Source organism: Malania oleifera, chromosome 7 (genome assembly GCF_029873635.1).
Source record: "Malania oleifera isolate guangnan ecotype guangnan chromosome 7, ASM2987363v1, whole genome shotgun sequence".
Taxonomy (NCBI): domain Eukaryota; kingdom Viridiplantae; phylum Streptophyta; class Magnoliopsida; order Santalales; family Ximeniaceae; genus Malania; species Malania oleifera.
In genome coordinates, this window is record NC_080423.1 from 100,805,843 (window position 1) to 100,820,933 (window position 15,091).

Genomic DNA, 15,091 nt, shown 5'->3' on the forward strand with positions numbered 1-15,091 from the left:
ATAACTTGGAATGCTTCCTTCACCAAGTTGAACAAGAATACCACAATAAATTCAAGAAAACTAAGAGTTGAGCTAAGAAATCAATATGCTTCCCTTTCCTTGAATGTGGGTGCCTCCCTTTCTCAACATGTATCTTTCTCTCTTTCTATTTATATATATATTGTTAATCGTCCCACCTGGGAGTATATAGAGTCCAAAGGGGGGGGGGGTGAATGTACTCTTTTTGCGTATTTGGGCTTTCTCTACAAAAGAAAACTCTTGGCAAGATTGCAAGCAATTATATCACAATATATAATGAAAATCAAGCGCAAGACAAAAATTAGAGAGTGTAGGGAGAGAAAGCTTAACTCCGGTATTTTAACGTGGTTCGGCACCAAGCCAAGGATCCCACAATCCACTAAGATACTCCTTCACTGGCGGAGCAAACCTTACAACTCGGGTACCAAACCCTACACTCGGGAACAAATCCCTACCCGCTCACAAAGAGCCTTTGGTTCACAAAGAACCTTCACCAACAACGGTTCACAAAGAACCTTTTACAAGATGATGGATAATACAAAGCAATGCTCCTCACAATAAGCTGATATCAAATAGAATCAAACCTCACATTACTCTCTTAAGGAATGATTGAAACAAGATAAGTGAGCAAGAGAGATTGAGCACTTGGAATGAATAACTAAAATGCAAAGTGCTAGGTTTTGAATAAAATGATATTTTTCACTATGGACTTGAATAAATCACCAAAACCATGCTAAACAAGTCTATGGACTTGTATTTATAACCAAAAACCCTTACTAGCCGTTATTGGACTGTGGGAGCAATTCCCAAAAGAAACTAGCCGTTTTCTAGCCGTTGGTGCGTTGTTCACGATGCGTCTCGTCGACTAGTCTACCCAACTTGTCAACTAGTCACACTCTCGTAGCAATCGTTAACATTCTTCCCGTGACTCATCGACTAGTGGTCCCCACTTGTCGACGATTGCCTTGAATCAGAAAAAGTCATCAACATGAAAGTTGTGGGATTTTTTCTTAACTTTCCAGGGACACCAAGATCGTCTTTTTTGGAATTTTTTAGCAAAAGTTATACCCCAAATACCGAAAGGTGTTCAAGACTTGAGGCCGCACTATGTTAGTCAACGATTGCTGTATTTTTCCTTGTCAAAAAGCCTTTTAATGACTTGGAAAAAACTATATGAAATATATTAAGTCTAATGAAGATTAAAACTTGTCCAATTTAGTTCCCGTTTGAATATAAGATATCTTGTTAATAAAAACTGTAACAACCCAGAAATCTATACCATTTTTTTTTTGTCAATTAAACATTACCATATACAGAAACTTAATTTACTATGATACCTTTAAATTAACTACTATAACATCTCAGGCCCCAAATGAGCACTGAGGAAACCTTGTTCATTTTGCACAGTTACGCAGCGAAAAACATAAAATTGTACATCCATATTTACAATACCAGAATTCCATAATTCCCCAAGATATACATATACAAAAACACATCTCCCAGTAACATCCACCAAGACATCGGAAAACTACCCAAAAACACATCTCCTTGAAAACACTTACCCCTCAACCAGGGCAGTGCAACGACCCCTCTATCGGCGAGCTTGGTCTGCTCGTCTAGCTGAATCACCTGAAAAATGTTAAGTTACTGGGGTGAGACAAGGCTCAGTAAGAGTAAATATGTTATTACTAGTGTGTGGCGACTGAGTTCCATAAACACTATACCGATAAATATCTGAAACTGTAAAAGCTGATAAAACAACATACAGTACAACTTGCATCTATCATAATTTAAAATACAACTGTCATATATGAGTTTTCTACGTTTTTCATACTTCTAGTATCATACTATATCTGCTGATATTATGTAAGTCTGTATAGATATACATAACTATGATATTTATCCACGAAAACTGTACGTCATGATTTAACCCTTGATGACAAGGTTGTGCGACCCATAGGCGGGACTTTACTCTGGTTGGCCCACCAGGATAAGTCAACTTTGGGGAGATTGCAATCCCTCCAGGCACTGTTGATGGAATCTTCCACACACTGTCTGAGATGTGTGGTTGCACTTTGATCTGTAATAGCAACGGTACCGTGCTCTGCTGATATCTGAACTGATTCATCAGGGTCTGATACTATATAATACTATTTCTATATATAGATCTTACTGTTCGTCATGATTCCAAAATAACCATAACATCGAAAGCAGTTCTGTAAATACTTTAATATCTGAACTGTAATAGCTGTAATAACTGATCTGTAATATCTGAACTGTATAAACTGTAATATCATAGTGTTATGACTTTAAAATTCTGGGAATCATGGTAATCTGTATATGCTATAAACTATCTGTCTGTATAATATCTATTTGTAAAATATATTTGTTTGTAAAATATATCTGACTGTATAATATCTGTCTGTATATACACTGTAATTCGTAATTCTGTAAAATCTGATAAAACATATTTCTGCATAAATACTGTAAATCATAGTAATATGAAAACTGTAGGATTTCTGTGCTGTTATGATAATATCTCATGCCACACAACTAAATAAATAAATAATTCATATTCTGAAATCAGTAACTCCTAATTTACAAATAATTTGCATATTGGAGAATAATATGGAAAAACATGTAATTTACTAATAAACATTCTAAAATTCCTAGCATAGCTTATTTCCTTCACCTATCTAACTAGGAGGCTTGCCTACAATTCAACCCTCACGCCCTCGGCGTTTCAACCTCAAAATGCTGTAATTACATATATACAAATTCCCTAGTAACACATTGTATTTTCTAGAAAAACATCATAGTCACATTTCCTGAATCTGCCTATTCGTTATTTCCTAAAGTATAATTTACTTGGGTTCCTGGATAAATAACCGCTGGGGTTCTCAACCCATACCTGCAGGGTCCCAAAAACACCCTAACCCTGAAATCATAACAGCCTAATTTTACTCCACAAAACACTAGTATATTCTAATACAACACAAAATTTGGGCTCAAGTAAACTTGGTAATACTGAAAATACCAAAATAATCTACTTACCCTGAAATTGGGATGGTACCCAAACTTCTCAAATTAACATTCTGTTTCGGCTAGGTTTTAAAGAATTTCCCCAGGATCAACGTGGTAATTTCTGATCGTCGAATTGGGGAGAATCAAAGCCAAAAATCTGGAGAGAAGGTGGAGGGTTCGTTTTCTAGAGAGAGAAAGTGAAATGGGACAATTTCCTTTGTTGAAAACTGAATTTTTGTCTATATATAGGTGGCTGGACATAGGGGTGAGCAAATGGTCGGTTCAGCAAAATTCAGTTAATTGACCAAATTGACCAAAATTTTCGGTTAATGAGAATTGTTAACCGAACCGACCGAATAGAGGGGCCTCGTTGAACTGAACCCGACCGAATTACCTTTTCGAGTAATTCGGTTAACCAAATTTAACTGAATTAATTTGAAATTAATTAATAAAAACATAATATAATTGTAAATTTTTTTTACCAAATACTGATTAACATATTAACATATACTAATTAACATATCAACAAATTAACATATACTAATTTATATTTAAATTTTAATTAATTTTAAATCGATTATTTTGGTTAACCGAATTAGCATTCCGCTTAACTGAACCGATTAACCGAACTTTGTAAAACTATAACCGAACCGACCGATCTTGTGTTCTTAATCGAACTGAACTGACCAATTTCGGTCGGTTAATTCGGGTTTCCCCGAATTATGCTCACCCCTAGTTGGACACGTGACTTTGTCGACGAGTTACGTCACCTCGTCAACGAGACCAAGAAGGGAGTTCGTCGACGAATTCATAACTTTTGTCGACGAACTTTAGGCCCTGAAATCGCCCCTCTCGGTATATTTTTGTCGACGAGACATTTGTCCTCATCGACATGTCTGAGAAGGCTGTTCGTCGATGAAACCAGGGCATTCGTCGATGAACCCTATTTTAACCCTTTTAATTTTTCCTTCTCTTGATTATTATGTATTATAATTTTTGGATTTTCACAAAAACACATTTGAAAAACCATTTTGATATCTTATATACTTGTATGTACTTTATAAAAATATGTATGACTCTCTTGATGCTTTGGGACATAAAACATGTTTTGACACAATCGGGACAAAGTATGTGAATATTCAAAATACCAAGATGATGAAAACTTGTCCCTTTGAACAACATATTTGAGTTTATGATTCTTTTGACAAACTCTTTGATTTAACTTTGAAAACTATGAAAATTGAGTTTGTGGCTTTAGGTGAAATCCTATAAACTCATGTGTCCTAGTATGCATGCATTTTGCTCAACTCTTGGTCAGAAATAATGCATGAAACAAAACCGCAAGAGTTACAAAACATACTACCTCAAACACTCCCCAATAACATAAAAACTACATTAAACTTCCTTTGGTCATGCTTGGGTCCTTTCTGAGTACGTGCCCATTTGATCTCCCTATTCGAACATCAACTCAGTCCGATCTTTGCCTTTGATCCAGTAATTCATGTATTTGATCCTTGAACATGTACTAAACATGATCTGTAAAGATGGAATGCACTAGGAACAAAATATAGGTTAATATCATCAAAACATATAAACCATGATAGTGTAGCCACCACGGCTAACAGTATTTAAGTGTGAGTGTCTCCTCTTTGAACATAAGTTCTCCTACATTCTCTGGCTCCTTTATAAGTATCTAGGTTATGTTTTTAAATCAAAAACCTTGGCTTGCGCAAAATGCCCTCAACATGTAGTCTCTTCACTAAATTTCCGAAGAAATGAACTTAGATTTATCCCTTGCCCACATTCACCATACCTTATTAAAATTTAGAACAAAATTAGTCTAATTTGGGCCTTATAGAGTCACAGAAATATACCAAGTCTTAAAATTTTAAATTGAGGCCCGGAGTTAGCTGGGGAAAAAATGGGTGCCAGCAAAGGCAAGAAAGAAGTCATTGTTGAAATATCATTACTATGTTTGGTTAGTAACACAATGGACGTTGGAATCTCCTAGTTTCTAAAAGTTTTTGAAATGAGAATGGTATGGTGAATGAGTTGTGTAAGTATGACGTTAAAAGATAAACCAAGGAATGAACATATTCATGGGAAGTTTTTGAGGCATAGCACGATAAAATAAGGGAGGGATGGCTAGATGGTTTGGGCATATGCGATGTACGCCAAACAGAGCATGAGTTGGGGGGGGGGGAGGAGGTAGTTATTGTTAGTGGCTCTAGAAGGGTCAGAGTTGACTAAAGATAACTTTGAATGGATTTAATTGCCCTGTAATCGTCAGAGGAAATTGCCTTTTGTAAATTGGCAGAAAAAGGTTGATGTAGCCAACCCTACCTAGTGAGACTTAAGGCTTGGATTGTTGTTGTTTTAGAAAGGAATAAGTGAAAATGGGTATTGTACATGTGGTGGCTTATTTATTCCATTGTTGTTGCCTGGTAACATATTTTGGAGTTCATTTCTGTGCTAATTATCTGCACTGTAATGCAGTACATACACTGTTTTCTGTGTTTTGAAAGGCAAAGGCCCGGGGCAGGGCGAAATTCGAAAACAAAAGTCTAACCATTTCTAGGTCATTCTAAACTTATAAATTTAATTTGAAGATTCTTATGTACAGGTTGTCCTGCAAAACTACAATCAAAAATAAAAAATTATAAGATCTTACCAACTATAAAAAAAAATGATTTGAAATTGAAAATAGTAGAAAAACTTAAATATTTCTACCAGAAAATAAGTTGTTCATCTCATTAAACCCATGTAATATTAGTATAAGAGGTTCCACAGTAGGATATTAGGACTCTTGTGAGACATCAAAATGGTGTATAAGGTGTACACCTTTGGGATGAGGTGTATGACTTACAAAAGCGTCCACGGTTCAGGATTAAATATTTCCTTCTAAGCCTCAGCATGTCCTGGTTATGTCTTGCGGCTCTTGCCTTGTGGCGAGTCTCAACTCTACCTTTTTAAACGTTGATTATTTTGTTTCCGAGATATAATTTCTGGTCAATTCACTGAGCAGTTGAATTATTCTTAGGTCAATCTCATCAGTGGAAATTCTGATATGGATGTCAAGTATAACTTTGTTATTTATCTGCCTTGTGGAACACCAGATGAGTATTGTTATTTCTTATGCCAAATTCAATTGCTTATCAAACTCATACAGGGATCAAGACATTCTTCGTTTGAACCAACCCCTGAGAATTCTTTCGAACATAGCTGCGGCTGGTGCCATCAATTCTAGTGGGATACTTGATGAAATAATATGTCAACTTCTTACATTTACTGCGACTGTAGTTATCCAGAGATCATCTGAGAGTAGTGAATTGACAGCCAAGGTATTCAATGGAGGTTTTTCTTAATGAATTTTTGTCTTTTAATGATGTCTCTATGAATTATAAAACTGAAGAAATCCAACTATCAAATGTTTTGCAGGCGTGTGTCTTTTGTTATTTATTTTTGTGTTATAATTTACATTGATCTACATGGTTGTATTTTCTTGCTTCTGTAGAGTTTCTCAATTATCAAAATTCTAGTTGATAATCGTGGATGTGGCATTGGCAGCTCATATTTCCACCATTGGGTTGCCATTGTGGAAATTTTTGCACAGGTCATTTTTCCTCTATAGCATTGATTGATTTTGGAAACAGTTTATGCATCTGCTTTATGCTCTCTCATCTTATTGAACTGCAGGTTGCTGGTTGCAATGTCGATGTGTGCGGGAAAGTTCTGTATGAGTCCTGTGCTTGTGTTACGATGGTATTATCTCGAGTATCTCAGGGTCTCAGGGCATCTGCTTCAACCTCAGATTCAGATGTTTCTGCCCCAATGGTGAATGAAACACTGAAACAGATATTGGATCATGCTAAGACATCGGGTATAGTGGATCATTTATGTCTTTGCCTAGCCACTTCTGGCTCGAGTCTCATATCAGGTTCTTCAAATTTGTTACGAGTTGCTTCTGAAGCATGTAAGGCGATTTGGTTTCTTATAGATGCAATAGAAATTCATTTTGTCAAAGAAAATGCCTACTTTTTTCCACTAAACTCTTGGCGGAGCCATTCTTTGCTTCGTCTTGACCTTAAGGATCATGAGCGAAGTTCATTAGTTGGGACAGAAGCAGAAAAAATTCTAGATACAGTGACAAGAGCATTCCTCAGATCAAAAGCAATACAGGTTGCTATTTATCACTGTTTCCACCAACGTCTTGAGGCGGTATTATCTGCTGCTGTTCAGGTAATCAGGTGTTTCTCTCTCATCCTATGTGTTGAAATTTTTTTGGTTCATATTATATACGACTGCAATGCAAAGATCTCAGACTGTCAAGCACATGTTTGCCAGTTTTGAGTATTTAGAATGGTAGTAATTGCAACTGAACAGTAGAACCATTTTGCAGCCAGCTGTCTCTTGACCCCATTTAGTGGGACCTGAATTGGGTAATGATATTACATTGCATGCAACTGTCCTTGTTGATTGAGATTATGTTATGCATTTGGTTATTTGAAAAATGAGCCTATATAAGTTTTTGACGACTCAAACGTTTTCAGATTCTTTTCCTATTTACAAGAATCTTGTTTGTTTAAATGCTCTATTTTCTTGGCTTATTGATAGTTTCCTACTGAATTCATTCTTCAAATATGGATTTTTCAATAGCAACAATTTTGTGAGTTTTCTTTTTTCTTTTCTTTTCTTTTCCATGTTATATTGACTTGTGTTGCTTCTTAGCAAACACTGTTGTTCTTTTTTTGACCCTTGAAGAATTGGTTAAAAGTTGCTGTATATATTTTAAACTTTGGAAGCTACTTTGTCTTGTCAAAGAAAAAAATTCACAAATGTGTATTGCATACATTTTGTGCATTTTTGTTAGAAATTGTTTTTCTTGTTCTTTTTTTTTTTTTGGCTATTGAAGATTGGTTAGAAGTTGTATATATTTTAAACTGTGGAAGTCACTGTTGTGTTGTGAAAGAAAAAAAATTGAATAATTTACATATTGTGTACATTTGTGTTAGAACGTTGTTGGAACTTCTAAGTTTGACTGGAATGCTTTATTAAGACGACCGCTTTTTTTTTTTGTTCTTTTGTTATTCTATTTGAGGGCTTCTTATTCTCCTCTTTTGTGTTGTCCTCTTCTGCTTAGCTGGTTTCTCTCTACAATCAGCATAGTTGAGAGTATCCTTTCTCATCCTTTAGAGAGGGATGGAGATTAATTGATTTATATCCAGGGTAAGGATAAGGCCTAGCTTCTATTTTAATTTGATTCAAAAGTAAATAGACAACTCTGGCGAAGCAGGGTGATCTAGCATGCAAGGATGGAAGGATCAGCTTGTTGTGTCCATGGCCTTTATTAAGGCTTTAAAAAGGAAAGAAGTTAAGAGGACGTAGCCTCGGAAAATTTTCCACTTTTGAATGGAGAAGGAAAGTCATTATATCTGTGCTGTACCATCTCTAGAATTAGTTCGGAATGCAGCACTGTTAGCCTTAGAGAGATATAAGTCTCCTAATGGGTGCATGGAACATTCCATTCAGGATGTACCTTGTCCATAGTGGGTTGGATGAGGTGTTTAAGTATTGAAGGTGTTGGCGCCACTCCCTATTAGATTTGTTATGTTTGTGGTTCACCTGGTCATGTTTCTGATTACTGGCATCAGCATCAGTTTGCTCAGAGTCTGGAAACTGCCATGTTTCTGCCATTCATATGCTTTTTGAAATGATTGTTGCCATGTTGTTGTAGTTTATGAAAACACAGCCTAGTTAATGAATATACTGCTGTGTACAAGATACGATTGCATAAGAAATGTTGAAGCAGTTTTTAATTATTTTTGTTGGCATCTTCCTTACATATTATCTTTTTCTACTTCCTTTTTTTTTGTTATCAATAACGCAAATTGATTTTTTTTGTCAGCTCATTTCACGGTGCTGTCTGCATAGTGGAATTGTTCCAAGTCTTCTATGTGGGTTGCCAAGTTCCCTACCCGTTACTACTGTTGTTAGTGGTGGAGGGGACCATACAATTGTCTCAGAGATATTCTCCATATTGTCTTTATGTGCTTCATCAGCCAACAAAGACCAACAGATGGGTGAAGCAAGTAACTTGAAGTGCAAATTAAGTAATCCGAATGCCCTCGTGCTGCACTCGTGCGTTACCCTAGCAATAGTTGCGCAGTGTTTAAAATTTTCTGGCAGAAATTCTGCCATATTTATGCTGACAACATCTCCAAAAAAACAGCATTCTCGGTTTTCTATACTTGCCCACCATTTTTCTTCTAATGATAGGTTACAAAATTCATTGCAACCTCACTTTGCATCAGCCATGCTTGCTTTTGCATCTATAACATCTCTCGAAACTGGTGTTTCTGTTGAGTCTTCCATATCTGAAATTGCAGTGCCTTTGATCCCTCGAACTGTGACCCTTTGTGACCATCTAAGGATACCATCATTAGATGAAAATGAAGTGGGTTCCACCAGTTCCAATGGCATGCTCTCCTATTGGCATGGCCTGAGGGATGGTTGTGTTGGCTTGTTAGAATCTAGACTGAAGTGGGGAGGGCCGTTAGCTGCTCAACAATTGTGTGCCAGTGGTACCCCTCTAATTCTTATTCGGTTATTGGCTGACAATTATTCTAATTCTTCTCAAGGAATTGGAAACACAAAAGAACTAGTTGGATTATCACCGGTTGGGGTTGTGTGGGCAGTTTCTTCTATATACTATTGCCTTTCAGGGGGAGTTCAGACATTTCGTCTGGTTTTGATTAGGAGTGAACACATAAACCTATTCAATGAGTTGATATCTGACGTGCATCTCAAGCTTGTGAAGTGCTGGGGTGGACCTGGTGGAGGGAAGGATGGGGTCAGGAATATAATCAATGCAGTGATTGATCTCATAGCATTTCCTTTTGTTGCAATACAAAATGCTCCAGGCTTTCCATCCGCTGCTGCTTCTGTAAACGGCGGGTTCCTTCTCAATGTGGGTTCACCTGGTCAGAGGGTGTCCATGGTTGATAAGGACATGGTGAAGGCAATTCAGGAGGATATGGAAGAGTATATGAAAATCCTTCTGGAGGTTTGATTTTATGCCACTTTATGTTTCTTATTTAATTTTGTTTTTTCCTTTTTTTTTTTTGGCGTGGGGGGGAGGGTGGGGTAGGGTAGGCAGGTAGTTGGGGTAGGAAATCTCTTAATGCTCTCTAGAAAATTATGTTTTGTGGAAACAGGAAAATGCCATGCTAGAAAATCTGTTTTCTGCAATGGCTATGTTTCTCTTTTGCCGTGTTGGATGCAAAACACAAGCATTCTACTAATTGTAGCTGCTTCCACCCCAACACCCCACTTCTAACACTTGTTGATTGGTGCATGTAACAGAAATTTTATACTCCAATTTAAGTGCAGGATGAAACATGCAGCAAATTGATGCTTCCATATACCCTGTTGATATTTGGAGATCTCTTTTTAGATGGTTTCTCACTCGCTTCTGATGTGTACAGGTGGGAGTGCCTGGCACTATTCTCAGGTGCATAGAACACATGGAATTAAAGGATGTGGGAAGGCCTGTTGCTTTTCTTGCTAAAATGACAGGCCATCGTCCTCTTGCCTTTCAACTTGTGGGCAAAGGCTTGCTGAATCCAGACAGGGTGCGGAGGTTGCTTGATCATTCATGCCGGATAGAGGTCACGTTGGATGTTCTGATGATCATTTCTGATCTAGCTCGTATGGATAAGGTCAGGTTTTGATTGCATTAAAAAATTTCTCCGTTTCTTACTGCTGCAAGATATCAATGATCTGCTCAGTTTAGTTTCCAAAAGTTGTCTCCCAGTGGGGTTTGAAAGGGATGCTTATCATTTATTCTTTTGTGTTGCAAAGAAAGTGAGCCCCTTAGGCATGGTTTAGTTGGTAAAGCCCTAGAGGTTTGGCGTGGTGAGCTAAGAGAGATCCAGGGTTCAAGTCTTACCATTCTTAAAAAGAATGAAGAATTGAAGATCTTGAGCATATCTGTGTCTCTTACTAGCAGAATCTCTCTTTTGCATTCTTCAATTTATTGTACTTTAATCATCTTTGGATGTATCTTAATGCTTTTGGTGTTTGATGTATCTTCCTGCTTGCAGGTATTTTTGTTTTTTCCTGCGCCATGATTCAAATTCTTTAAAATTTCTCTCAAACAAAAAATTGGTTAAGATCTCAGGGAACAAATAGCTGATTTATTTTTGTTCTTCTATTATTCTTCTCCCCTCCCTGCATCCCTGCCCAAAAAATAATCGAACTCCACTCTTTTTACGACAATCATAGTTGGATGAATCCGCATTCACAATTCCCAGGTGCATTGAAAAAGGCCATTTTTATGTGGGTTTGAAATCCTTTATAATAAGTTTGTTGAACCCCCTAAAGTTCTGAATTCCTTTTGGTCACTCTTGACCTTTAAGCATCCTCTACTTGAATTGATTCCTCATTACGGCACACCTGTTTGTATTCTTTGCACAGGTCGCAATCCTTTCTAGTGGCTCTCTCACTTTCTATTACTGTTCTCATTTTAGTAAAAATGAGGATAAATAGGACATTCCAAAAAAATGCTTCTGCTAACTCATCTGATTTGGTGTTTATGTGAATTAAAGTTACTCCTATTATGGATTATGTTTGCATGCAGGGTTTCTATGAGTATATTAATGGTGCAAATCTGTTGGAGTTCTTCAAGGACTTCCTTACCCATGAAGATTCCATTGTACGTGCAAAGGCTTGCAATGCTGTTGGCAACATGTGCCGGCATAGCTCTTATTTCTATAGTGCACTGGTAAGTAATGAGTGGATTATCATATGATATTAATCCAAGTCTATGCCTCTTGTAGGTCTCTCATTTATTTATTTTATATTGTAGGGACTGACATTTTTACTGTGCATTTCTTGATTGTTCTCTCCTAGGCAAAGCACCGTATCATTGGTCTCTTGATTGATCGATGTGCTGATCCAGACAAGCGTACACGAAAATATGCATGTTTTGCGGTGCGTTATATTGCCTTTTAATACAACATTATTTTAGCCGTTATACCTCCTGCATGAGTTAACTGCTGCCCTAGCTGTTCTTACAGCAAGGTATGCCCATTGAATTGATTGTGTTTGAAACAGCTGTAAAAATTTTGGAAACATGTAGGAATTCTGAATTATCCTTACAGTTCCTTTTCATTTCTCTCTCTATCTCCCTCTACAGATTGGCAATGCTGCTTATCACAATGATCTGTTGTATGAAGAGCTGAGGAGATCCATACCTCAACTAGCCTTTCTGCTCCTTTCAGCAGAGGAAGACAAAACCAAAGCCAATGCGGCTGGTGCATTGAGTAATCTCGTTCGCAATTCCAACAAGCTTTGCGGGGACATTATATCTAAAGGAGCCATGCAGGTTTGTAGACATACACCTTTTTTGAGGCTATAAAACAATGTTGCATTTATTGGTGAGCTGGAAATATTTGGGCATTCCCAAAAAAGCAATTGCAATATCAAAATTCAAAGCATATTGCATGCTGCAGCAGAACACCCTTTTTCTTTTTCTTTTTCTTTTTATATATGTTATAAACAACTGCCAGTGTATTTATGGAATAACTCTAACTTGATGCAAGAGTTTCTGTGCTTTTTTAGTAAGCTCATGGCAGGTATGGGATGGTTTTTCATATTGCAGGCTTTACTGAAGTTGGTAGCAGACTGTTCAGCAGTGGCCTTGAACCCAAATAGAAGAGATGCTGTGAATGAATCACCTATAAGAATAGCTCTGTTTTCTTTGGCAAAGATGTGTGCACACTCATCCTGCAGACAATTCCTCCGCTCCTCAGAGCTATTGCCTGTTATTGTTCGGCTTCGACAATCCCCAGAAGCAACAATTGCCAACTATGCTTCTGTTATCGGCAGCAAAGTTGCTGAAGCTTGAGTTTCAATCCCAATTTACTTGCATTCTTCAGTGAGTAGCAGCAATGGGTTTTGCTTCTACCAAAGAGCGAAAAGAAATGAGCCAGAAACTTGGTACATCAAAGAGTTAGTATTGTATTTTGTAAGTCTTGTATGTATATGATACATTGTTCAAGTGCAACCATATCGTGTTGAATTTGAGTTCTCCAAAAAAAATGTGCTTGGAATGGGAGAGATAGAGGGTAGACAATTTGGCTAGTTGGGATTAAAAACATTTTGTTACGGTTTATATTTCATTCTAAAATTTTAGTCACATTCAAGGCCCAAGGAGTATCGTAATACACCAACAGAATGTATAGTAGAAGGTTTGGCATAGTTGATGAAGTACCTCATATATAATCCAGCCATGTGGCCTAATGAATCGGAAAAAAAATAAATTTTTGAGATTGGTACTATCCTCTATCTTACATTCCTATTGCTATTTTATTTTTTGGACTAAATTCTCCCTCCATTTTTTGTGCAAATTTGACATAAATGGTCCGTATGCTATATTAATATTGCACATGAATATGATATTTACTTTGATAGGTTAAAGAAATATTAAATATATAAGGCAACAAAAAAAAAAAGAGTAGAAAGCAGTAACAATATTATTGTGTTATGTGTAATGTTAAATTATATTTATTGTATATTCTAGCAGACATTATATACCCCTTTTCATTTTTTGGCAGTTCTGCCTAGCTTACCAAGAATGTGCTCATTTCCTTGTTTATCTTTTAGTGGTGTATCACACACTCAACTTAGTATTATGATTTTGATAATTTTTACTTAAAAATTAAATTCATATAGCATAACTAACAGACGGCCTTTAAATTTTTTTTTTTTTTGGATAATGCACTGGGTTTCCACATGTCCGTTTTACGGTTCACATGACTAATCCTGCGTCCTTTGAAGTTGACCCCACAACTCCAAAAGAAAGGTAAATTCAGGAGTCCAGGGGCGGAAACGAACTCGGGAGGGTTTGAACACCTAACCTCGTGAAGGGTACTCCCGTAGCCCGCACTACCACCTGAATCACACCCTGGGGGTATAAAATTTTTCTTTTTATCTTATACTCTGTAGTCATGCTTTAAAATTTTTCTTTTAATTTTAATTGTATTTTATGGTCCAACACTTGAAGCACTTCTCAATTTTATACACTTCTCTTTGCATGTGCAATAACTACCGGCCTAATGGAGCACTTGTGAGGAGGACTGAATGAATTATTGTTTTACACATAAAAGTAGATTAAAAATAACATTAAATGTGGTAGTGAAGATTGATTTGATAACTCTTAATCTAATGGAGGAAAACGTTCTCGATCGGTTGAATTGACAGAAAAAGGATTTATTTAACTGACTCCGCTTTGTTAGACATAAGATTTGTTGTTGTTGTTGGTGATGTGGAGCAATGACTAGGGTATTGAAAATTATTAATGATTCTCCTTCGCAAACAATTAAAGTAAGTTCATCATTAACTAGTGTAAAAAAACTATGGCTTAGAGCACATCCTTAATTTACATAAAGTGCGACTAAAAATATTGACACTAATTATGACTTTATCATACATATCCTCGATAACTTCAATATACGTACCACGTACTTCACCCTTCCCCCTCCATTTTTTTTTTCTACAACTCACAAAGGCTGAAATCATGTGCAAGTCTATTATTTTTCTGAACTTTTCTATTAATTTTCTTTAAAAAATATAATTTCTATAATAAAACTCAAATTAAGGCCAACTTACCAGCATAAAGTGATCAATGAAGTGCTCCAATTCGTTTTTCCAAAACATACCATTCGCTTTGTGAATCTACATATCAAATTTTAACTTCGTTTTCTTAATATTCTTTGCAAAAAATTTTAGAAAATAAAAACTCATGATGTAAACGCATTAGAACTAGATAAATAAACAAATAAAGTCACAATGAATAGAGAATAACTCTAAAAAAAAGGAATAAATTTGAAAAAAAAAACAGTAATACAAACAATGAACTTAATGTAAGAATGGGGATAGTAAAAGAATTTTTAATCACTGAAATGAAGGAATAAATTTGAGAAAAAAAAAAAGAGTAATACGAACAACGAACTAAATGTAAGAATAGGGATAGTAAAAGTAAAAGTAT

At 36.4% G+C, this 15,091-nt stretch overlaps 1 protein-coding gene across 5 annotated transcripts in view; it reads left to right on the forward strand.

The window, feature by feature from the left end:
* LOC131159677 (serine/threonine-protein kinase TIO) overlaps positions 1 to 13,382 on the forward strand; it is a 45,445-nt gene extending 32,063 nt beyond the window's left edge. For 4 of the 5 annotated variants that reach the window (XM_058114757.1, XM_058114758.1, XM_058114756.1 and 1 more), the window contains exons 16-24: positions 6,212 to 6,383; positions 6,557 to 6,655; positions 6,739 to 7,281; positions 8,948 to 10,105; positions 10,527 to 10,760; positions 11,681 to 11,824; positions 11,953 to 12,033; positions 12,239 to 12,427; positions 12,704 to 13,382. In XM_058114757.1, coding sequence (XP_057970740.1) covers positions 6,212 to 6,383; positions 6,557 to 6,655; positions 6,739 to 7,281; positions 8,948 to 10,105; positions 10,527 to 10,760; positions 11,681 to 11,824; positions 11,953 to 12,033; positions 12,239 to 12,427; positions 12,704 to 12,949 — 2,866 coding nt within the window. In that variant the 3' untranslated portion in view covers positions 12,950 to 13,382. Of the gene's footprint in view, positions 1 to 6,211; positions 6,384 to 6,556; positions 6,656 to 6,738; positions 7,282 to 8,947; positions 10,106 to 10,526; positions 10,761 to 11,680; positions 11,825 to 11,952; positions 12,124 to 12,238; positions 12,428 to 12,703 lie in introns of those variants that run through there. The other variant, XR_009137851.1, reaches the window with a different exon arrangement.
* The last annotated feature ends 1,709 nt before the right edge of the window (positions 13,383 to 15,091 follow it).